The sequence below is a fragment of the Ascaphus truei genome, chromosome 4 (assembly GCF_040206685.1).
Source record: "Ascaphus truei isolate aAscTru1 chromosome 4, aAscTru1.hap1, whole genome shotgun sequence".
Classification (NCBI taxonomy): domain Eukaryota; kingdom Metazoa; phylum Chordata; class Amphibia; order Anura; family Ascaphidae; genus Ascaphus; species Ascaphus truei.
The window spans coordinates 213964283-213990460 of record NC_134486.1 but is presented as its reverse complement, the minus strand read 5'-3'; the positions used below and the strand labels follow the sequence as shown (position 1 = coordinate 213990460).

General features: G+C 43.8%; 1 protein-coding gene across 2 annotated transcripts in view; it reads right to left on the bottom strand.

The window, feature by feature from the left end:
* Window positions 1-26178, bottom strand: part of CEP170 (centrosomal protein 170) — a 233486-nt gene that overhangs the window by 65588 nt on the left and 141720 nt on the right. For both annotated transcript variants that reach the window (XM_075596838.1, XM_075596837.1), the window contains one exon: window positions 23300-23558. In XM_075596838.1, coding sequence (XP_075452953.1) covers window positions 23300-23558 — 259 coding nt within the window. The remainder of the gene's footprint in view (window positions 1-23299; window positions 23559-26178) is intronic.

Below are 26178 nucleotides of genomic sequence, written 5' to 3'. Positions count from 1 at the left end.
CCCCCAGTAAGTGTATTTTTCTTCTGTCTATTGTAATCCAATGTGTATTTGCCTGTTTCTACGGAATAAATCATAATTTATTTTACTTATTGGCTTTGCTCAGTAATATAATCCCAGTATAAATATGTAAGTACCTGGTCCCCTGTGACACCATCTAAAATGGGATCTTCCTTAATGATACTCCAATGTTTACTTAAAGCCTTCTTATTTTTGTAATGCATCAGATTCAATTTGGTTATAGAGGATTCACATCTTTTAATAGCTTTCTGTTTTCCTTACTACTGGAGGACTACAATTGGATTGGCTCACAGGTTCTTATAGTTGTGACAGTAGAGCTAGCTGGCATCACAAAACTGGGATGAAGCCCAGCTAGCTACCCCTAAATCTATGTAACTTGGCCACCTTTGTAAGGCTTATTTTGGCCAAATGTATTTAATATCTGGGGAAGAGCAGGGAATGTGTAAATGTATTTCCAGGTCTGTAAGAATGTATTTCAAAGCCTACATTCGTTAGTCCCTTTAAATGTAATCCCGCAGTTTAGTGAATCAACATGGTTCTGTAATGTGCTTTGGGTGTCAGCCCTGAAAGAAAGCAAATGAGATATTCCATTGTTACTGTCATCTCTATGGAGAGGACTCTGTGATTTAATCAGCTGAGGTTCCTGCAGAGACAATGGTTGGGAGCGTGGAGGTGTTACAGACATTTGCTGATAAAGAGTGAACAATCGGGGATGGGCTCCTAGCATGCCCTCTGGCTGTTGTGGCACCAACCTAATCCATGCTCTGATTGTCCAGCAGCCCCCTCCCATGCAATGGATAGCCACAGAGGGCTATATAAGGGGTGTTGCTGATCAGAGAATCAGATCTACCTTCAGAGAGACACTCTGGGAAGGAGTGTGGAGATTCCCTCAGAGGACTATCTGAGAGACATTCTGTAAAGGAGTTTGGATCTTTACAGTGACCAGCTGGAGAGATATCTCAGAGGGGTTGCTATGTGATCAGCACTCAGATCCTGGACGAGAAGCGGACTGGGAAAGCCTTCTTGAAGCAGGCCCCTGCACCTAGCGAGGCTAGTCTCTACTCCCCAGGCCCCCAGTTGGTATTGTATCTTGTTTCGTACATCTTTGTTTTGTCTGCTGGCGTGCCAGAATAAACCCCATTTTATTCAACAACTTTGTCCTGTCTGGTGCTAGTGATCCCGGTGGTTTCGGTGTAAAAGTACTGCTCACCCGTGACAATAGTATTCTGAGTTTCATTCAAAAAACTCAGCAGCCAATCAACGTGTGGGAAAATTCAAAAGCAATCAGAGCCAAGCCGGCTAGAAAAGCCGGGTCAGCGGAAAATCTGAAATAGCCAAGGGACAGGCGCAAGCTTGCTACCTTTCTTCCTGGCTATCTCAATGCCACCCGCTGGGACAGGCTCCACCAGAACAAGTGGCATCCTGGAGGACTGCCATTGATCTCCGGACCTGGTACTCTGCCTTTCCCTGCTGACCAAATGCTATTCTCACCTCTGGGCATCCTCTGACTGCTTTGAACTCCGATGTCCAGCAGACTTCCCGGCGCCTATGGGTTAGCCTGTTTGGACATCGGTTCCGAATGTAAAAACATATTACATTTAATAAAGTATATTTTAATACATTGGACTATAGTTTAATATACTCCTGAGTCTTGGGGAGCAGGGGACAGAAAGGGAAATATGTTATAGTTTTATTTCTATCTGCCTTATTCCCCATACACTATCTTTTGGACTCAGTCTGGACTCAGAGTCCCCCCTCAACCTTAAATACGGTTGGGGCACCCACAAACCCTATACTGGTTGTGGGTCACCTGGGCACTAGCTGGAGTGCCCCCCTTTAACCTAGGAATTCCCTCAGCTACAGGAATATTTTATCCCTGTGCCCCATTATCCTTTCCAGGCGGTGCTGAAGCAGGGTACCTTAGTGGTGAGTCGCGCTTGCGTATTCAAGGGGAGGCATTGTTCCAGCAATGTGCCTACATGTATCCGAGAATCAGGCATGATTCCCGGGTACATTTATGGGGGAACAGACAACTCCAGATCCCAACCTCCTAGGCACATTCTGTCAATGTTTCCTCCGCAAACCCCACCTTGAAATTCATACCTTAGCAATCCCTGCTTGCTGGCATGCCCGGAAAGGAAAAAAATACAAAAATTACTTTTATTGCATACAGTACAACACAATGGTACATTGTTACTGGGCCCAAGAGCTAACTCTCTTGGACCCTTATACACGGATCAGGGGCAAACCCTACCGCCACAGCTACTTCATGATATTGGACAATATAGCTAAGCCTGTCTACAAGCACTCCTAAATCCTTCTCCCTCAATGATTGACAAGCAGGGGTCCCAGTATCGATCCTTGAAGTACTCCACTAACAACTTTATCCCAACCTGAAAAGGTTCCATTTATGACAACTCTGTTGTCTATCCTTCCACCAGTTTTCAATCCAAGTGCAAATATTTAGATGTACTTAAGCATGTAAAAACATTTCTAATTCTGAACTCCTTCCTTCTGTGGGGATAAGAAAAAATGTTGCCCCTGATGATATCACTGAAGTGAATGCATTCATAAGAAGCAAAGGTAGATGTGAATAGAAACATTTGTGTTTCTCTTTTGTGCTTCAGCTCTATAACAAGAAAGAAAGAAGTCCAGAGCAACATCCAATGTGACAAAAATACACAGTGAAATACCTATATCTCTCGAGAAAGGGTCATTTAGTTAACCTTTTGGCCAAAGCGTATAAGCCTGCGAGCCACTTCAAGGCATGACCAAATCACAGGTCCAAACACTAACTGATTAAAATCCTTATTTACCTCTATAATTAGAGGAAGGATGGTCCAGGCATTGACCACAGGTAGATAATCTTATCTGGTCAAAGAATAACATGGTAGTATCTAGTAAAACCGCTGAGACTAGACTAAATATATAGTATATAAGCAGATCTCTTACTGCACTAAATAGCCCATGCAAAGACACTGGAGCAGCAATCTGGAGGACCGCAGACCCATACAAAATTGCATCAATACTACCCCAGTTTCCCGGCAGGATCAGGCACTGAATTGTCACGTGTATAGAAAATCAAAAGTGGCGCTCAACGCTGGTAAACAGGACAACTGTGACGTTGTTAAGGAGAATCATTAACTTTAAGGAGATCTGTGCAAGAACTGTCACTTAAATGATAAATAAGTGTAAATTAAAATTCTCAATGTCGACATATATGACCAATCCATAAAGATATAATAATACACAACACAGTGTGAATTCATCCAGTATACTCAAAAGTAATAAAGTGCAATTTAAAAAAAAAAGGGACTACTCCATTCAGACCCTGAAACAAGATATGTTTAAAAAAATATCTCCAACGACCAGTTTCCACAAAGCAGGGGAGCGGGGCAATGCGACCCAGGGAGAAAATAGAAAATCTTGCATAGAACAGTATTGTAGGGAAAACTGGATATTTAAAGCATAAAGCTTAAAATATTGTACTCATAAAACCACGAGGTATAAGGGCACATCCAAAAGGCATCATGGTGTCGATAGTACTGAAAAGGCTACTTGATGATGTAATGTGACAACCCATAAGATTCAAGACATACATCAATAAAGGAATTTTAAAACATTGTACGATTGTATGCTGCGACTCCCGCGGATCGGGTGAGTCGCGCTCTCACCCCACTCCACGGGACCGTCTCTTCCGGTGACGTCACTTCCATGTTCAGGTCGCTGCTGTTTGGTAACCTGGAGGACGCTTTCCCTGGCAACGGACCTATCTTTTGAGTCTCCGACTTGGCTGGTAGTCGACTACGCATTTTGTTGCGGTGCAACTTCGTCAGGAATCTATTGCCCTACCCACAACTGCTCTCCTATAAATATCCCCTTCTACCAATGGTCATACAATTGCTATAGGTTGATTTCCCAGACTTCAGATCAATGGGGAAGAGAAACATTATCTAACGTCTCTCAAATTATTTATATCCAGAGACTATTTGTACACATCATCTTAAATGGATTTTTACAAATCATTAGCTTTAATACATGACTCACATGAGTTTAGCAAATTAAAAAAAAGTACATTGTAACAATATAACAATAAAAGACATGATAATGGAAAACAAGATCATAAAAACATGATAATCTGTAATATCGAAGCAGTCAGAATGTGTTTATATGTATTTGGACTATGGTTTCAACATAGCCACGCATTTCGATATATATATATATATATATATATATATATATATATATATATATATATATATATAGTAGACAGAGCCAGTCAGCACACTGATACAAAGCATAAGGCAGATGCTAGTCTCATAGAGATAAACAGCATAGTTACCAGTCCGTAAACTAATAAAGGAGACAGCATACAGCAAGGAGTAATCCAAAAGTAATGTATTCAAAACACACTGTTACACGAATGCCAACGTTTCGGTCCCACAGGGAGACCTTCCTCAGGGCCGTGCAACCATCAACTGTAAGTGGCTCTAATAGGGCAGACTGCTGTATGCTGTCTCCTTTATTAGTATACGGACTGGTAACTATGCTTATATATATATATATATATATATATATGATTGGTTGCATGTGATTTATGTGCACTTATGGTGGGGTATATAGGTGGGTCACTTACAGTTGATGGTTGCACGGCCCTGAGGAAGGTCTCCCTGTGGGACCGAAACGTTGGCATTCGTGTAACAGTGTGTTTTGAATACATTACTTTTGGTTTACTCCTTGCTGTATGCTGTCTCCTTTATTAGTATACGGACTGGTAACTATGCTATATATATATATAGCATAGTTACCAGTCCGTATACTAATAAAGGAGACAGCATACAGCAAGGAGTAAACCAAAAGTAATGTATTCAAAACACACTGTTACACGAATGCCAACGTTTCGGTCCCACAGGGAGACCTTCCTCAGGGCCGTGCAACCATCAACTGTAAGTGACCCACCTATATACCCCACCATAAGTGCACATAAATCACATGCAACCAATCACCAGCACCCAATCCATGTCATTATGCACCTCACCTGCTGATCTCCCAGCTCCAACCAATCTGCTGCAGATAATGCATGTAAAGCACTCCCCCAACACAGAGGATTCAATCAACTACTCAGAACGGGTTTCCATTGTAGGTTTTTCCTTGCCTTGCCATTTAGATCATATAGTTATCTATAACATTATATTTAGGCTAGATTCCATGTCTCAGGGGTTCCAAGGGGACTGTTTTAATATATTTTATGTAATCCATGTTTTTTCCTCTGAATAAATCAACTTATTATTTACATTTGCTTGAGTGCTTTTAGTGGGACTCTTATCTTCTTTTTGTTATATATATATATATATATATATATATATATATATATATATATATATATATATATATATATATATATATATAGTCGCAAGTTGGCCTCGCGGCAGGGTCAGTAAGACGCAGTAACAGGGCAGGCAGCTAATGGAGAGCAAAGTCTCCATCTATGCTGATGATACTAAATTGTGTAAGGTAATAGAATCAGAGCAGGATGTAATTTCTCTTCAGAAGGACTTGGAGAGACTGGAAACGTGGGCAGGTAAATGGCAGATGAGGTTTAATACAGATAAATGTAAGGTTATGCATTTGGGATACAAGAATAAAAAGGCGACTTACAAATTAAATGGAGATATATTGGGGGAATTCTTGATGGAGAAGTATTTAGGAGTTCTTGTAGACAGCAGGCTTAGCAATAGTGCCCAATGTTATGCAGTAGCTGCAAAGGCAAACAAGATCTTATCTTGCATCAAACAGGCAATGGATGGAAGGGAAGTAAACATAATTATGCCCCTTTACAAAGCATTAGTAAGAACACACCTTGAATATGAAGTACAATTTTGGGCACCAATCCTAAGAAAAGACATTATGGAACTAGAGAGAGTGCAGAGAAGAGCCACCAAATTAATAAAGGGGATGGACATTCTAACTTATGAGGAGAGGCTAGCTAAATTAGATTTATTTACATTAGAAAAGAGGCGTCTAAGAGGGGATATGATAACTATATACAAATGTATATTCGGGGACAATACAAGGAGCTTTCAAAAGAACTATTCATCCCACGGGCAGTACAAAGGACTCGGGGCCATCCCTTAAGGTTGGAGGAAAGGAAATTTCACCAGCAACAAAGGAAAGGGTTCTTTACAGTAAGGGCAGTTAAAATGTGGAATTCATTACCCATGGAGACAGTGATGGCAGATACAATAGATTTGTTCAAAAAAAGGTTGGACATCTTTTTAGATGGGAAAGGTATACAGGGATATACCAAATAAGTATACATGGGAAGGATGTTGATCCAGGGATTAATCCGATTGCCAATTCTTGGAGTCAGGAAGGAATGAATTTTTCCCCTTAATGGGGTTTTTTGTTTGCCTTCCTCTGGATCAGTAAGTATAGATATAGGATAACGTATCTGTTAGTAAATTTAGCATAGGTTGAACTTGATGGACGGAAGTCTTTTTTCAACCTCATCTACTATGTAACTATGTAATCTGGTTATGCCCAAAACATGTGCTCTACAAAGTATAACAAATAAGTATCATAATAAAGTCTTATCTGTAATGCAGCTCCAATAGCAAACAGGAACACCGGTTCCGGGGAGCAGGCTGTGTCCAGCTCGCAGCAATCTTTATCTTTATCCTGGGTTGGGGTCCCAGCTGGTCCCAGCAGCAAAGCTCCTCGCAGGACTGGGGGACCAGAGCAATAGCTAGGGCTTCCTAGCCGGGAGAAGTCTCTCCAGCCTCCTGGGGAAAAACAAGCTCACCTTGTGTGAGCAACTTCCTGCTTTTTAAAGCACTTGTTTCACTGATGAGTTCAGCCCCTGTTTAATCAGTCTTCAGCTGTGCTTTCTCTCTCTGAGGAGATTAACGCTCTGTGTACTGGCTGCAGCGTCTCTCCATTCACTATTCCAGCCTTCTGAGTCAGTGACTCTGTCACATATCCCTCCCCCCAGCGAAACATTGTCCTGTGGAGCGGCCCGTGCACCATTCCCGTGCACCAGCATCTTTGTCGAAAATGTCCGACGTCGGCCCTTCCCTTCACCCCTTTTTTTTTCTTGCATTCCAATTTAGGCATTTTCTTTTTGGGGTAATTATCAGGCCATCTGGGCCTGAAGACTGGTACCTCACTATCTCCTTGTGTTGTGCCAGTTTAAGGTTGATGCTCCGCTTTTGTTGTGTCTCTTTTTGCAAAGGTTCCTGAGCATCCTGCTGTCTATTAGCTCTCTCTACCAGGACTCTACGCCACGTTGTGACCTTGATCTGCATATCTTGAAGATGCATCGTTCTCTTGTGCTCAGAGTCTCCCGCACCCTGTAGAAGAGCCTTGAAGTCGGTCAGCTCATTACATATACTCGCCAGTGACTGTTTGGCCTTCTCTTGTGAAGACAGCAACTCTGTTTTAGCGGTGATGGCTTTTGGACCTTTCTCCATCAGCGTACCTTCAGTGTTGGGTTCCACAATATTTATCTTTAGTACTTCAACTTGGTCGTGATTCTTATTAAACCGAAATGCACACCATGGCACCTCTCTTTTACCGTCAGCAGACTCATAGGCTTGGGACTTTCTGTCTTGACTCTAACTTACCCTGTTGAGAGAGTCACTGGACAATCTGTGCGGTCTTTCGCCTCTTATGATAACGGGCACACTTCCATCTCATTCGCGACTGTCTCTTCACAGTGGCTACCCTCATTCACGCCTTCTGTGCCTTGTGGAAAGTCGACTCTAGTACTGCAACGGTATCACGGTCATGTTTCCTGGTGCTTCTCCCTTGCTTTATCTCTACCGCCACCTTTTCCTTGGACTGCTTCAGTGACCCAAACGTCTGTCTTGGGGTTGTAAGCTTTTCCTCCATCTTCATCTGAGAAACCTCCTGCTGGGCAGCAGTAGAGTCCAACGTAGCGTCCCGCTCAGTCTTCAGAGCCTCGAGCTCCTTGCCTAGGTCACACTTTTGTTTCTTCGCCATCTTGCGGCCAGTACACTCAGACTCCAGGTCCTTCCTCAGGTCTTGAAGCAGTCCTGCCTTTCTTCTTTCATCCAGTACAGCTTCTTTAGAGTTGAGTCGCGATTCTACATCTCCTAGCAGACTAAGAGCAAAGCTTAAATCTGTCTCTGTTTCTTTATTCTGGACCTGCAGCTGCTGGTGCTCCTCCCGGACTTTGTCCGGCTTCAGCTGTAGCCGGGCCCCCTCATTGGTCGTGTAGTCCAGCCGCTTGTGGATATCAGCCATCTCGGTTTCATGGTGCAATGTCAGGCAGGCCACCTGACTGACGGACACCTACTCCCTCTTGACGCGCTGCATCTCGTGCTCAGCCACCTGCATCTGCAACTCTTCAATCTGATGCTGCCAGTCCCCTCTCAGGGCCTTCACCTCTTCCCGGTGCTTACTCTGGGTTTGCATCAGCGCCTCCTTCATCTTTTGGAGCTCTGCAGTTCTTGTCGCTAGGATCGCTGCTGCCTCTGTTTTCCAGGCCCCTTTCTCCTTGGTATACTGACTCATTTGGATGGCGCTGCCTCTCTGCTTCTCCAGCTCTTGCTTCAGTCTCTGGACCTTCTCATGTTCCCTCTCACACCGAGTCACCTGGCTTCTAAGCTCCGCCTCCAGCGATGCTCTTGTGGCGCTCAACGTGACCTTCAGCTGTTCCAGGGCGAGGCATTCTTTTTCCAGCATTTTCTCTGCATTCTGCAGTGCAGCTTGTACTTCTAATTTTTCTTGCGCCAATTGCATCTTCACTATCTGTGCTTGGTGAAGCTTCTCAGTTCCATCACTGACCTGACCAGTCAGTTTTAAAACCTCTTCCTTCAGGTTTATATTCTCCATTTTCACAGTATCTATATCCCTTAGGACCGTCTCATTGGCTTTCTTCAAAGTACCCAGCTCTGTAGTTAGACAGTGGCCCTCCTGGTGTGAGAGCTCCAGCTCTGTTTTGAGTGCGCAAGCTTCTTGGTGAGAAACTTCTAAGTATTTGATGTAGTTTTGCACATCTCTCTGGGACATCTTATAGCATAGCCTCCAGTCAGGACTTGTTCTCTCTGATTCCATGGTACCAATAGCGGTGTTTGCCTTATCCAAACTTGTCGTCAGCTCCTCCAACTCACTCCGTAAGAGACGCTCTGTTTTCTTTAAAGCCTCATACTCTTGTATAGCTGGGAGTATACACCTCTGTACCTCGGTGTTCGCTTCTCGATCCCTACTCAATTGCTCCTGCAAGACATCATAACTCCGGTGGGCAGTTTGGAGTGCAGAAATTAAGGCCTTCTTGTCCTGGAACAAGGATTCAGCTTCCCTTCGCTCCTTTTCCTTTGTCACCATTCCCGTGACAATTCTGCCCATCACTCCGGTCTGCAGCACATCTCGGTGGCTTGCTGACGCCTGTTGTCCTGATATCGCAGGCTCGAGTTGTTCGGTCACTTCCTCTGTGACTTGAAAAATATTTTTCTTTTTCTTCTTCTTTGTTTTATTAGTTCTAGAGACATCAGTGGTACTGGGGGCACACACACTGGTATCAGCTTCAACATCTTGCTTGTACCCACAATGCAATGCTAGCTTTTGCAGCTGTGGGAGACAATCTTCATCATGTTGCTCCTGTTTATATTTGAGAATGTGGGGCACACGTCCCCCGTGTGACCTGGTTCATGACAGGCCCAGCATACTGTCTCCTTTAGCAGGTCACCTGGTTGCCTTTTAGCCGGCACGGCTCCGAATTCATGGTAACTGACTCCAAGGTTATGGGGTCCTGCGCTCTGGACACTGGTCACTTTTGCTGCTTCCATCTGCGGGTACGGCTCTCTTCGGGGCCACATATGCGTCGTCATCATAATCATAATATGGCCTGAAGGGACACTGTTTTGTATGGTTATGTACATTGTAAAACTGACACTTGACGGCGGCCATTTTAAAACCCTGTTTTTTTGTTTGTTTTTCACACCCGCCGAGGCAGACTTTGCACAACACACGTAAGTTGTACGTGCTTTACAATGTTTCAACCTTCTGGGTTCTTCTTAGGGCAACATCTTTGCCAAAATTCCTTTTCACTTTCTTTTATATCAGACAGGGCAAATTTTACACACAGCACTTGCTAGCTGCAAATTCACTCGCTTCAGCAAAAGGCATTAGCTTTACACAGCAATCCTTTCATAACCGACGGGGCAAACTTTACATTCAGCACTTGCTAGCTGTAAATTCAATGCTTCAGCAAAATAACGCTTTTTTTTCTGCTTGAGTTCAGTGTCTCAACATATCTTCATCTACTGACCCCCAGAGGCGTAGCATCCCACTTCTGACACCACCTTTGGCAAGACGGCCTCGCGGCGGGGTCAGTAAGACGCTAGACCCGATGGGAAACTTTAAACTGTAGTGGTTTCTTAGCCACAACCAAAATAAAGTACGGGTGCACTGTCCCTTTAAGAAACTACTTTCTAGAAAATAAAGCCTATTCCCGTTAGGGGAACAAACTCACTTCTTGAGCCCTTACTAACAGGGCAGCCAGCTAATCTGGTTATGCCCAAAATATGTGCTCTACAAAGTATAACAAATAAGTATCATAATAAAGTCTTATCTGTAATGCAGCTCCAATAGCAAACAGGAACACCGGTTCCGGGGAGCAGGCTATGTCCAGCTCGCTGCAATCTTTATCTTTATCCTGGGTTGGGGTCCCAGTTGGTCCCAGCAGCAAAGCTCCTCGCAGGACTGGGGGACCAGAGCAACAGCTAGGGTTTCCTAGCCGGGAGAAGTCTCTCCAGCCTCCTGGGGAAAAACAAGCTCACCTTGTGTGAGCAACATCCTGCTTTTTAAAGCACTTGTTTCACTGATGAGTTCAGCCCCTGTTTAATCAGTCTTCAGCTGTGCTTTCTCTCTCTGAGGAGATTAACGCTCTGTGTACTGGCTGCAGCATCTCTCCATTCACTATTCCAGCCTACTGAGTCAGTGACTCTGTCACAATATATATATATATATATACATACACACACACACACAACACAGAAAACAAAACAGCGCTGACAGATAGATATAGCTGCACTAAATTAAACACTCCAATACAAGAAATACAATACCAGAAATGAAAAAAGTCCAGTCCAGGAGACAATAAATCAAGTAAAAACTGTCCACACGAGATGTTTGTGGAAGCCAAAAAGCCAAATCCAGTAGTGGGGGTCTGCTGCATCCAAGGGAGAATCACTCCCCAAAGATAACTGTATAGAAAAGGGGGGGAAAAAGCGCACACCCCTAGTGCATTATCTTCAATGATATATAGGAATATCAATTTATTTAAATAGATGTGTGTTAGACAATACACACTTACAAGATATACAAAGGTACAGTAACATTCACATTAAGGTATCTTTCGGTGTGTGGTGATAAGAAATAACCCAGACAGGTAGAGGGGACCTCCGATATAAACTCACTATCACCGCAAAACTGCAAACACGCCACCGAAGGCTGCTAGCGTCCTCAAACGCCGGCGCTCACAGCAGCTGCAGTATAGATGGATCCAGGCGCGGTTGATAGGAGCAGATCAAACCCTCCTCCTACTGATAAAACCACAAACACTGGAGCAAGTCCTTCGATATACAAGTGCCCCTCAGAGCAACGCGGAAAACCGCGGGAACAACGCAATGACGTCAGACCCTACACGTTTCGTCAGTAACTGCCAACTTCGGCAGGGGAATGACGTCCTTAGTAAACATCATTTAAATACTAAACGTGCTCAAATTTCATTAGTCAACAGTATAATTGCTATAACATGCATACAATAATCATTTCCAACAGAACAAAGGGAAAAAATCAGTTAAAAAAATAAATAATAGAATAATTCAACATTTTTTTAATAGAATAATTCAACATTTTTAATCTACCCTCTCATGTTTTGACGGCTGACCAGGTCCATTTGTTAAATAAGGGACTTTCTTTTTGTCCCAGTACTATCTCTGACCTATTTGAGGTTTTTGTAGATCTCAATAAGTTTATCCGCAAACTAACGTTAAAAAGGCATTTTTTATTCAAAAAGAAGGGTAATTTTATACCAATTTATACAAATGCCAGTGAAGTTTCGGATGGACCAATATCAGAACACAATTTGGAGCTTCGGGAGCTGTCTGTTCATGACCATTGTAGCCTTGACTCGCAGTCCTTTTCTAGCCCTCCCATTGAAGATACTTGCTCTATTATCAGGACACCATTTAAAGCTCAGTCTTGTTTTTTTCCATATTACTCGAAGGGTAACTTTATAGAAACCTTCTACTCGCTAGTCCATAATGACTTACAGAAATTGTGTTTAAAAACAAATTATAATAATAAATTATCACAGGGCGAATCCATTGCCCTTCAGGAACTCAAGAAGTGTAGTCAACTCATTATTAGACAGGCGGATAAGGGTGGTGGTATCGTCCTACAGGACAAGACTACCTACTACACTAACATGTTTTCCCCTACACCATCTTTATTGTCCCCATTTTGCAGCTCAGTCCATAGCTGCAGTGATAGAAATGTATGTGAAATGTGCTAATTGTATTTGCGGCACTAGGATTGAGCTAGCAATTTAATTTTTGGATCCCAGGTAGCTGAAGAAATCCGACACACATACATATTTGTTTTATATTGTTTATACAGGTAGAAACCACATATAAAAAAAATAAAGTGTGTTTCAGTGCTGGTTTTTAATGTAAAGACAGGAAACTTTTCCTGTCAGTCCAGTAATAAATCCCTTAACATGTAAATATGTTAAGGGTATATGAACTGAGGGATTTCTCATCTCCGTAATTCAAAGGCACCCTGGGCAGTCAGTGCCTCAGTGTCTAGAGAAGTCCGGAGCTGAAAAGCCTCAAAGACCGTAGGTGTTAAGACGGCCAGGAAATTGTTAAGTACCAGGAACCGGTCCAACATATGGGCTGTTCACACCTTGTGGCCAGTCCCCAGACTTGCTGTCGCCAGGTAGAAGTTTGGGCCCGGTATGCCAAGTAGCTCAGGTGTCACGTTGGCACATGCTCAAAGCAAACCGGGAAGCAACTTCTGCCCTCTTTGCAAGGTACTGGCAAGTCTGGGATAGGTGGGAGAAAAGTTCCCACGGGAGGGATTGGTTGTGCATGTTAGGTATAGGACCCATAACCCTATAAACATGCCTGCTGCCCAGTCCCTAGGAGTTCCATCTGAAGATTTCATCGGATTCACCAAGTTCCAGCGTCAGCGGTTCCAGAGCGTGAGGATTTAATGATATCGTAACCAAGGATCGTGCCCCTCTTCTGGAATTCAAGTTAAGGGTTTCCGAACAAACGCTATAAGGACGGAACAAACTTTTTCCTTTTGGCGGAGATATAGGGGTGGCAACTTGTGCCCCTAGCCAGGAACTGTTACACGGATCAATTTGCGCACCCACTGGCATGCTTGTACGGGTGCCCAGAGACTCTGTTTCGTTCCAAGGACATTTGATTTCATTCCCTGTACCCAGTAAGTTTTTTTATTAAGTGTAATTGTGCAAGATTTGTGCGTTTGTCTGAAAGTAAATAAAAAATTATTTTGCCCACCTTTTTGTGCTCAGTCTAAAATCCCGGTATTAATGTGTGTATAAGTCTTGGTCTCCCGTGACAGTCCATCTGTAAAGTGTGTAAAGTGAAGCACCGTCCAATCAACTTCGCTGAATTTGGCTGAATCTGAGCAGACAATATAACCCTATACACTTCAGACTTCATCCGGCTGCTTCTGTCTTATCATCAATAAACAACAGTGACCCAGTGCCATTGTAAGCTATGCATGCCCATGCCATCACACTGCCTCCACCGTGTTTTACAGATGATGTGGTATGCTTTGGATCATGAGCCGTTCCAAGCCTTCTCCATACTTTTTTCTTCCCATCATTCTGGAACAGATTGATCTTAGTTTCCAAAGAATGCTGTTCCAGATCTGGGCTGGCTTTTTCAGATATTGTTTGGCAAAGTCTAATCTGGCCTTTCTATTCTTGAGGCTTATGAATGGTTTGACCCTTGTGGTGAACCCTCTGTATTTGCTCTCGTGAAGTCTTCTCTTTATGGTAGACTTGGATAATGATATGCCTACCTCCTGGAGAGTGTTCTTCACTTGGCTGGATGTTGTGAAGGGGTTTTTCTTTACCATGGAAAGGATCCTATGATCATCCACCACTGTTGTCTTCCGTGGACTTCCAGGCCTTTATGTATTGCAGAGCTCACCAGTGCGTTCTTTTTTTCGCAGAATGTACCAAACTGTTGATTTGGCCACTCCTACTGTTCCTGCTATCTTTCTGATGGATTTTCTTTTTTTTTGCAGCCTAAGGATGCCTTGTTTCACTTGCATTGAGAGCACCTTTGACCACATGTTGTGGGTTCACAGCAACAGCTTCCAAATGCGAATGCCACACCTGGAATCAACTCCAGGCCTTTTACCTGCTTAATTGATGATGAAATAACGAAGGAATAGCCCACACCTGTCCAGGAAACAGCTTTTGAGTCAATTGTCCAATTACTTTTGGTCCCTTGAAAAAGAGGGGGCTACATATTAAAGAGATGTAATTCCTAAACCCTTCCTCCAATTTGGATGTGAATACCCTCAAATTAAAGCTGATAGGCTGCACTTTAAGACCATATTCATTATTTAACTGTAACTTGAATTTATGTTGGTACCCAGCTGAAATAACTTTTATCAGTGTCCAATTATTTCCGGACTTAACTGTATACAGGCCTACCCCGCTTTAAGGACACTAACTTTAAATACACTCGCGAGTAAGTACATATCGCCCAATAGGCAAACTGCAGCTCACGCATGCGCCTGTTATCATGTCCTGAACAGCAATACCGGCACCCTACCTGTACCGAAGCTGTGCGCAAGCGGGGAGACTATAGAGCCTGTTACAAATGCGTTATTTACATCAGTTATGCGCAGTCATGATGATTGCAGTACAGTAGATGCATCAATAAGTGAAAAAAGGAAGTGCTTCACTTTAAGTACATTTTCGCTTTACATACATGATCCGGTCCCATTGCGTACGTTAATGCGGGGTATGCCTGTATATGTCTGATTTTTATTAAAATTTGTATTACTTAGGCTAAAGGGATTGTGCGCCCTTTTTTTCTGCTAATCACATTACATTGGGATTGGTTTATCCCTATTAGAGCTGCCGATTCCCTCTGCCTAATTACAATTTTCCACTCTCCTGCCCTAGCCCCATATATACAACACCTATTATTAATAATAATTTTATTTTGTGCACTTATTCATGTATGGTGGTTTTATTTGTTGATATATATATATATATATATATATATATATATATATGTATATATACACACTGTACACTGATACAGTATATCTTTATATCAGAATGTGTGGCTATATTGAAACCATTGTCCAAATACATATAAATACATTCTGACTTTTTCGATATTACAGATTGTCATGTTTATGATCTTGTTTTCCATTATCATGTCTTTTATTGTTATATTTTATTGTTACAATGTACTTTTTTTTAGTTTGCTAGACTCATGTGAGTCATGAATTAAAGCTAATAATATGTAAAAAATCAATTTAAGATGTGTACAAATAGTCTCTGGATATAAATAATTTGAGAGATGTCAGATAATGTTTTCCTTCCCCATTGGTCTGGAGTCTGGGAAATCAACCTATCAGACCATAGTAATTGTATGACCATTGGTAGAAGGTTTTTTTTTTTTTTTTTTAATAGGAGAGCAGGTGTGGATAGGGGCAATAGACTTCTGACAAAGTTGCACCGTAACGAAATACGTAGAGTCGTCTGCCAGCGGATAGGTCTAGTGCCGGGGAAAGCGTCCTCCAGGTTACCAAGCGGCTGCAAACTGAACCAGGAAGTGAGGTCACCAGAAGAGACGGTCCCGGGGAGTGTGGTGAGAGTGCGACTCACCCGACCCGAGGGAGTCACAGCATACAATCGTACAATGTTTTAAAATTACTTTACTGATGTAAGCCTTAAATCTTATGGGTTGTCACATTACATCATAAAGTAGCCTTTTCAGTACTATCTGCACCATGATACCATTTCCTCTTTGAGATTGCTGGATCGAATGTATAACAACACCATCATTACCATCCCCACCTGCCACTGTTTGGGATGTGCCCTTATACCTTGTGGGTTTGTGAGTATAATATTTGAAGGTCTCATATGCTTTGAGAATCCAGTTATCCCTGCAATACTGCTCTATGCAAGTTTTTCTCTTTCTCCCTGTGTCGCATTCCCCACTTTGTGGAAACTTAACTGTGACGTCAGACTATTTTTGCCTGCCAGAGACAATAGAATTTAAGAGATAAACTGGTTGGAGCTGAACCACGAAAGAGAAACATAAAGGTTTCTATCCACTCCTACCTTTTTAACAATTTAGAACTACAGACACTACATTGGTATCAGGGGCAAAACATTTTCTCATCCCCACATAGGGAAAGAGTTCAGGATTAGGAAAATTTGCACATGCGTAAGTACATACAGTACATAATACATATCCTTATATGTCCCTGAAGAGTCATTTACATAGGAAAAAACATGTGTTCTCTCAAAGTAAGTGTTAGCACTCTATGTAACTCTTTCTCAGACGCACCGGTGGTCCAGCATTTTCATCAATGTGATCCCCTACAAAGAGGGTGGTGTGGGTGGGGAGCGTGAGCAGTTATTGCTCCAGAAGGAAGCAAGGTGAACACATACTTTCAATTGTGTGGCCCCCGAATCGCTTGAAAGAACGAGTAGAATTTAATTGGTGTATGTACTAGATATGGGGAATTGCAACAATAAGCATATCACCATATGTTGGATACGCTATATAATCTTTTACCCTGCACTCCATGTGACACCATCTTCTAAAAGTACAGATGGCATATAATATGCTACATGTTGTCAATTAATTTTGCTATCCTGATTCCCCTAAACCTAGGGTGACCAGATTTTCAAATGTAAAAACCAGAACACATTAGAAAATAAATTAAATCAAACTGTCCCCACCCCCCCCCCTTTTGCTTTTTTTCCCTCTCCACCATTCTCTCCTCCCTCTCCCCCCATCCTCTCTGCTTCCTCTCCCCCATCTTCTCTCCTTCCTCTCCCCATCCTCTCTTCCCCCCTCTCTTATATACACACAAACACTACACCATATACACACATACCAAATATGCAACAAGAGTTTAACACACACACACATACCATAAACAAATACACATTTATATTCAACATATACTGTACAAACTTTAAGTATATAACATATACATGCACATAATGCATTAAACACACATATGCATTACAAATACACACACTTGCCAGCACACACACTTACCAACACAGACACACAGAACCAAGAGTGCTCTGCAGTGCCATCTGCTACCCAGAATCTGCAGTGGTTAAGCAGCCAGGCCGCCCTGCTCTCCTCCTCCATCTGGCTACAGCTGATCAGCTCCGCTGCTAGCATCCTCTGATCTCCTCCAACCTCTGCTTTCCTCCTACTCGCCCAAACTGGTAGGACACCTCATTAATAACTGGGACTGTCCCAGCTAAACTGGTAAATTTTCACAATTTATGGGGCACAAGGACAACTTATTAAAAACCGGGACTGTCCCAGCTAAACCGGGACGTCTAGTCACCGTATCTATACCATCATACCATCAAACCTTGCAATACTCTCTTGTAGCCAGTATCCTGCAGATTAATGTAATGAACGGTTAGGTGGTACTGTACATTGTTCACCTTCACATTTGACCAATTAACTTCCTTTCAGCTCTCCATTCCCTTGAAGAGTACTCTTCATTGACTGTCTGGCAGTTCTTAATCTATGAATAATGATCTAGTAAGCGTAGGTCTCACAATGTGAGGCTCCTTTAAAAATAATATTTTCCAAAAAATATTAATATGGCTAATCATCTGGTATTCTAAGGTGTTGCAGACACTATCAGTGAATATAATGATTGATGAGGATTGTTTCCTTAACAGTTTTAATTAGTATGTTTCCAGTACGTACAGTATTTGCTGTATTTTTGTACTTTCTGTATTTGTTTTTATGGCGTGATTTGCAATGGGTGCTTGAAATGACACAAGGCAAGGGCGGATCTGTGATACTCCACACGTGACTCAGTTACCTTTTCAGAAATGCTTCTAGATTCCTGAAATAGAGCTTAAAGCAGCAGTCCAAACTGACGCCCCCCTCCCCCCCTTCATTAATATGTGCAGCAATACAATCCACACAATGATAAGTAATTAGCTAGGTTGCCGATCGATCTGTTCTCCTGTGATTGACTGGCAAAGCTTTGGCTAGAGGGTTCACTAAATGACTGTCAGTGCAGCAGACGAAGACCAAAAATGCTAAGTTCTGTAGGGATGATAATGTGACCAGGCAGACACTAGATACAATTGGTGCACTGCTTGAGAGAGGGCACGGCTAAAAAAGGGGTGTGCCAGAGCCTGTTTCAGAAGAGGGAGGGGATGTGACTTTGTAAATGGTTGCTATAGAAAATAAAAATGCTCGTTACATTATACTACATTAAAAATGTCATTTCAGAGTTGCTTTTTTTTTTTAAAATGCTACAGGTATTTTCTCATAGTACAGAACTGATTAATTTAATTTTTTTTTAATGTATACACATTAGATATATGACAACATGCACATAACAGTCAGACATATAAAATGGCACTTCATCTAATTAAAAACATTCAGTATTGTGCTATTGCTCTTTTACATACATGGAAATAATTGCAATTCTGTTTTGCAGCATGCGGATACAAACAAAGTTTGCCCACGTGCAACTGCATAGCCGACTTTAGTGAATGTGGGCCATAGTTTTTAACGTAACCACAGCTGTACTGTACCCTAAAATGCTAGTTCTTACAGTTGTAGCCATGCCTGTTTTGGCTACTAATCTGCCCTCCCTAACACACAGGCCCTGGTAACAGTGCAGACAGTGTCAGGACCAATCCAGGGTTTTCCCCATCAGCAGCAGCTCCCTTGAGTGACAGGGGAGAAGGTGGGCTAAGGCCTGTGTTCTGCCCAATAAGGGGCCCAGACCTTGGACTTTCCCCCTCAGTACTTAAGGGGCTGCACATGTAAATTTAGGCAGTTGTCTCTCCCTCTTGAGAGAGACTGGTATCACAGCAGAGGTGTTCAGGGCTCTGTCACCTTCTGTCCCATCCCCTTGGGGAGTGGGGGGTGACTACCATACCTCTGACTCTAATAGGGAGTCAGGGAAGAGCAAGGACCGCCCTTGGTGCCCAAGGCGACGGGTGGGAGTCCAGAGACCATCCGGAGGCTGGAGGCCTAGTGTATGCAGTGTTCATGATATGCTGTGTATTCTGCCTGTTGAAATAAAGAAGCTGCTGTTTATAAAATATATTCCTGCCTCGTGAGTGCAATCTATGAGGGGGGATTAGTGTGAGTTCTCCTGCAGGGATTGCCTTCACATCCCTGGAGCCTGCAAGAGATGGAGGCGCTGACACCAGCGAGATAAAGACCCATCATCTACCCCAGGATCCTGTCCTGATGTCCCCAACACCATCGCCAGACAACTTAGTATCCTGTAAGCCAGAAGGTATGCTTCCAAAGTGAGTACTGCAGAAGGATGGGAGGCCAGGTGTAGCGGACTCCTGCCTACCATAACAGGGGCCCAACTTCCCCGCCAGGGAGCTGCAGCTTGAGCTGACCTAAAGGGTAAACTGTATGGAAGCAGATTGCAATTGCTGTTGTTCTAAGTCACCCTGAGGACGGATACATGTAGGACGCCTGGAGAGGGTGTTTTGGTTGCCTGGGGCCCAGAAACTTTTGAAAGGGGACTGCAGTGTCAGGGCAGACAGGGTGGCGTTAAGGTACTGCTGGGTAGTGTCTGAGGAGGGGTGGTCGAATCGCGCGTGCCAAGAACCTCTGTTTTAGGAACTACCACTGTACTGCTAGCAGCTGATGCACAGGGAACCAAATAGTACTCAATTTGGACGGTTATTGTGTGCAGCATAATGGAGGGAGTTTTGCCTAGCCTGGGGTATATACTCAGCTATCCATGTGTTGCAGCAGCTTAAGGAGTGGTTTCCCGCCAAAATCGGGGACCACATGGAGGATTTGCAGAAAGTTGCAGGGTTTTCCCTGCAGAAATTGTGCAGGGCCTGGCTCTAAGCTAAGCCACGCCCTGAAAAGTGAGTGGCTCGGCGCGAAAGCTGAGGTTGCGCTTATCTGCACGGTGATTGGCTCAGTTTGCAGTCGAAGTTCTGCCCTTCTACAATGTGCCCCAACTCTGAGATCCACCAGGCTTCCTGGTAGAGGAGGTAGACTGGGAGCGCTTTTTGAAGTGCATCTGTCCGCGATGCGACTTCCCTGACGGAGACGTCAGCTTGACAGCAACCTGCCCTCGGTGTGGGTCCTTTTCCCTAAAATCGCCGATGCAATTGCCAATGGCATCCCGAAAGAAAGGAAAGACTAAGGCCTCGGGAGCGGACGCTCCAGGGGCCCCGTGTGCCATGGTTCCAAAGCCGGAACCGACACCAAAAACACCGGGTAAGGTGACTGCCCGGGGAGAGTAGGGGCCGCTACTGCTGTTGGCACAGGAGCGGGACCGCTGCCTGCTAATAGCCGCCAGTGAATGAGAGATGCTCTGATACCTTTCCCCCGCAGATGTGTCTCTACCCTCATCGAATGGCAGCAGCGGTCGAGTGTCTGTGGTGATGCGCCAGCCGGTGTATCCGATCAAAGATGCTGTGAAGGAACCACTCACCTGTGGTGCTGAGCGACAGCGGAGTCGACACCAACAATGACATCATGGTGAGCATTGGTGCGGCCCGAGCAGCGGAGAGCCACGGTCGTGATGGCTCCCAACGAGGCGATGGCTGTACCTGTGTCCGATCCAGAGAACCAGTGGAGCGGTGAGGATCTTCTCCCTTACTCTCTTCAGGCTCCGACGGATTCTTCCGGTGAGGAGGTACCGGCCGGCACCTTCTCTGGCGGCGAGGACAGCAGCATCCTTCCGGTGAGACTGGATGTCAATGTACTTCCGGTATGGGAGGAGGATGAAGACATCTATACGGATTTCGCAAGACAGGCAGATTCTGTCCTCCTGGAGGCGACCGCCGGGGCGGACGAGGAACCAACTATACCCGCTCCGGTGAGTACCGCCCTCTCTAACCTTGAGATTGAAAGGTACTATGGCCAAGAAAGGGGCAGAGGCCGTAAGATTCCTGCGGATCAGGACACTTTAATGGTGCAGACCGTAGCCGGCCTGGGTAGGACTAAGACAGTGGACTCTTACCTAGACATTAAGAAACCCAAGGCCTTAACCCCCGTTAACCCTTGACGCCCCACAAACTGCTGCTGGGCCAAAGAAAACTACATCCCAAGCCAGGAAGAGTAAGAAGACCTTCAGACCCTCTCAAGACAGGAGAGATTGGGTTGACTCTGAGGAGGGGTCAGATGGCGAGATTTCTGCCACCAGTAGGATCCGCTTTTGGGGGAGGGTCAACTGCTTTCCTTTAAGTCTGAAATATCAGGGGTATTCATCAAAGGTGACCTCTGAGTCTTATTCTGTGGCACAGGCTGTACCTGCAGCACGGGTATTGCCTTGGTGGGACCCTATGTTCCAGGGGTACGTCCCTTATACGCACAGGACCAGGTTCCTACTCATCAGTGGGGATATAGTTGACCATTGGTGGGAAGAAGGAGTGTTCTCCGCAGATGAGACTGCCGAAGTTATAAGGAGAAGAGAACAGGAGATCAAGTGTTATAGAACCCACTGGGTTAGTTATTAACTTCAACGAAAAGCCCACTCAGAAACCTTTATTCTGGGTATTACCAGGACAGGCCTGCAGCCGTAAATTGACCAAAATCAGCAGGGCTGAGAGATTAGTGATTCAAAAGGTACTGACAATCACATGGGTTTGAGAATCCATATGTTCCTGAGCCCATTATGCAGGAGATTGAGAAAAACAGGGACCAATGGCTAGAGGATGCCGTAAGGGCATGTCAGATCTAAATGCTGACATTCTGTCTTCCAATCAGAAGATATGATCACATATCTAATGGGGGTATGGTGAGTGGGCAGATCTATTTACATGGACAGGGTAGAGTACCTGTCCGAAAGAAACCCTAAGAGGATGTTCTCGGTAACGGTTCCTGATTACACAGGTAGCTTGATAAAAAGCCTGATCCTTCTCACTATTATTGAGGGGGTATAAGGTTCTCCATGTTGGGAGTAACCAGTAATACTTCATCACTGTTTAAGGTGTATGAGATTAACTGCCAAATACTGAGTGTGTTAATAAATTATTATTATGTATTTGCAGGTTGTTCATCTAAAGGATAGTACCACTAAATTTGGCTCCAGGTGTGGCATTGGATTTCCATCAGGGGGAGAGTGTAGCCATACCTGTTTTGGCAACTAATCTGCCCCACCTGACACACAGGCCCTGGTAACAGTGCAGGTAGTGTCAGGACCAATCCAGGGTTTTCCCCACCAGCAGCAGCTTCCTTTAGTGACAGGGGAGGAGGTGGGCTAAGGCCTGTGTTCTGCCCAATAAGGGGCTCAGAACTTGGACCTTCCCCCTCGGTACATGAGGGGCTGCACATGTAAATTTAGGCAGTTGTCTCTCCCTCTTGAGAGAGACTGGTATCACAACAGAGGTGGTCAGGGCTGTCACCTTCTGTCCCCTCCCCTTGGAGAGTGGGGGTGAGTACCATACCTCTGACTGTAATAGAGAGTCAGGGAAGAGCAAGGTCCACCCTTGGTGCCCATGGCCAGGGGTGGGAGTGCAGGGACCATCCGGAGGCTGGAGGCCTAGTGTATGCAGTGTTCATGGTATGCTGTATATAATGCCTGTTGCAATAAAGAAGTTGCTGTTTATAAAATATACTCCTGCCTTGTGAGTGCAATCTATCAGGGGGTAGTAGTGTGAGTTCTCCTGCAGGGATTGCCTTCACATCCCTGGAGCCTGCAAGAGATGGAGGCGCTGACACCAATGAGATAAAGACCCATCATCTACCCCAGAATCCTGTCCTGATGTCCCCAACACCATCGGCGGACAACTCAGTATCCTGTAAGCCAGCAGGTACCAGCACTACACACCTGGTAGCAGGGCAAATCTCCCAGAGGATAGGGGAAACATCGCTACACAGTATTTTTCCTTAATTAGTAGGGTCTAGTACAGCCAAGCTTCCTGCAAAAACAAAGAAAATGAAGTGTGGAGATATAGGAAAGGAAAAATGAGAAAGGAGAGAGATCAACCCCATAACCACTTGTGTACTTCAAACAATCCCTACCATCTTACCTTGCTATTTCTTCCCGATGAGCAGTCCAGTCACGGATGTAATCTTCTTGTTCTTTAACTCTATGTTTAAATGTTGAGGTATGTAAGGTTGCTGATGGTGTTGCGATCATGGGGTTAGTTCCAGTGGCCTGTAACCGTGGGTTCTTAATCGCTGGAGATGCACGTAGCCGAGTATGTTTAGGAGAGTTACGGTTAGATCCAAATTCATCTTCAGAAGTGGAAGCATACTCTAGAGGAATGCGCCTCCATCGGGAATTCACTAATCATGGTTTATGTGTTGTGGGGAGAAGAGGAAAGACTAATTATATTCTTTTAAACAGCATATGGGGAAAAAAACCTATAGATTCCAGAACACAACACTGCACACATAAGACAATAGCCACACCAAGTCTTAAGCAAACCAACGCATGTAGTGTTAATGTACGAACACCTTAAAAACTAAAAAGAACCTTGTGCAAGTAAAAATATAGAGAAAGATGAAACTTGGTTGAGCAATGCAGATTATTCTTGTACAGTGATTAGTAATCACAGTAATTTGCCGAGAGCCTTTTAATTCATCACACGTGTTTATTAAACTCATCTCAAATTAGAATAGTTTGTTACATTGCCATAATTTTACATCCAAATGGTGATAAACATAGAAGCATGCTTATTTCATTGTATAATGCTATTATATATTTGTGTGAATCATACGGTAGCATAAAAATATAGCCCCAGAACTTTGCATGTTTTAGAAATGCAGAATAGCAATGCTATGTTTTACGATTTTCAACACTTTTACTTAACACCATGGCAGCCTTAACTAAAATATTTTAGTTTAACTGGATTCTTACACTGTACAATATTTAGATTCTTATACTGTGCATATTAAAGATTTATGAGATGTGAAGTGTTACAGTAGGAAAATAAATAATGTTAAGTACTCTACCACTCCAAGGTTCAACCTCAGGATCTGGCTCAGGAAGAAGCTGGAAATGGTCTGCGTATAAAATAGTTTGTCAAACTCAATTTGATTATTGTACACCTAGTTTAGTCATACAACTATTACATTATTTGGATATAAACCTTTGTGTATATTAAAACGAAAAAAAGATTTCTGTCTGAGGAACAACTATGTAACTTCATGACTGCAAAATATATTACAGCAGCATTCCAGGTTATACCAAAAGATCATGGATTAGATCATGGATCATGGATAAACTTACTTACTTTAAATATGGCGAAAGCACTACCCAAAAGTTGTAAATATTTAAACTCCTGGTAGCACACATCTTCCCTCAAAAAAACTAGCCCACAGAAAAACATAAAGGAAACACTTTCAACACAACACTATGAAAAGTCACAATGGAATCATATTTTAATATCCTTATATACCTACCTGAACACACCTTTATACAATATATGGAGTTACTTTTTGTGCATAGGTATCTTTTCACATATTGTATAAAGGTGTGTGGGAAGGTATAGAAGTCCCTTGGGACTCTAGTATATTAGGTCTCTCTCTCTCTGGGAACCCCCTCTTTTGCATATCATTAGCACGGAGGTCTGAAAAATTGTAACCATATGTTATTTCAAGCAGTAACACTGGGTTCACGGTGGGTTATTCCATTTAGCGGATAGGCGTTATATTCACATTCGGTTAAATAGCCTAACAGAGCTTAGTGCAGGTGGGCCTTAGGTGTGATTGTATAGGCAGATGTAGCAAAGCTTACCGTTCGCATTGCTGCGACAGCTTGTGGTCCCGCGACCCCAACGATAGCGGCCTGGATGGATGAATGCTGCAGGAAGTCCCATCTGGAAGCATGAGCCCCCTACAGCGTGATCGCAGCAGACACTTTCCCTAAGAGCCACAGCCGCTTGCTTTTTCGCCCGCAGCGCTGATTAGAGTAAAGTAAGTCTTGCTACATCTGTATGTAGAAAATGGCCCAATCGGACACGTCGGCACATATATTGTAGAATCAGCCCAATATTTCAACCACTTTTACCTCCTGAACGGAGCATCTGTTTTTATTTTGTTTACATCTGCATTGGAAAGGGCAAGAGGAGATCTCTTAAAAGTAAAATAATGGTGATCCCCAAGGACTGCTGCTTTAAGCACAAAACAACAATAAACGGTCTACTTCTTACATTCAGTGTAAAGTCATGGGCCACATTGTCTGTTTGTAATAGGATCTTTGTGTCAGTATTTTCGGTTACTGAAAAATGGTATCCCACGGTGCATCATTTTTAAAGAGAGAAATTTGTCTCTTTGGCATGACCTATCTTCCTGCTATGATATTGGCAGTACTTCATTTTTCTGATTCACTAAATTGTACTTCCTAGTACCACTTGTACTTTGTTTGTGTCCTTCTTGAGACATAACAACTCACAACTGTACACTGTAGAAGTAATATAGTTATGTCTTATCTCAAAGCTAGCATCACCACATGAAATGGGACATTTGGCCGCGGCCCGCAACCAAAATCTCCCCAGTGTTCCACCGCCAGGACACGTCGTCGCAGAGCAGCTCGACGCTGGACATTTCACTGCGTGCCTGACCCGACAAGCTAGTCTGCCTCGCCCGACCGCCCGCTACGACAAGCTAGGTCTGATCAGTGCATGTATAAATTACCTGAGCGGGACCACAACACTGCCTAGACTGGCTGCTCCAATGCGCCACCTTTAAATGTCCTGCATGGGACATTTAAAGATGGCACGTCGGGGCATCTTAGTCTACACGCTCCGACAAGCCAGGTAGTGCAATGGTCCTGCACAGGACATTTAAACATGCACTTATCAGACTTGGTTTGTCTGAGCGGGCTGTTGGGCGTGGTGGACATCAAAGCGAAATGTCCTGCGACAATTCCTGCCAGCAGAATTCCAGCGGTATTTTGGCTGCG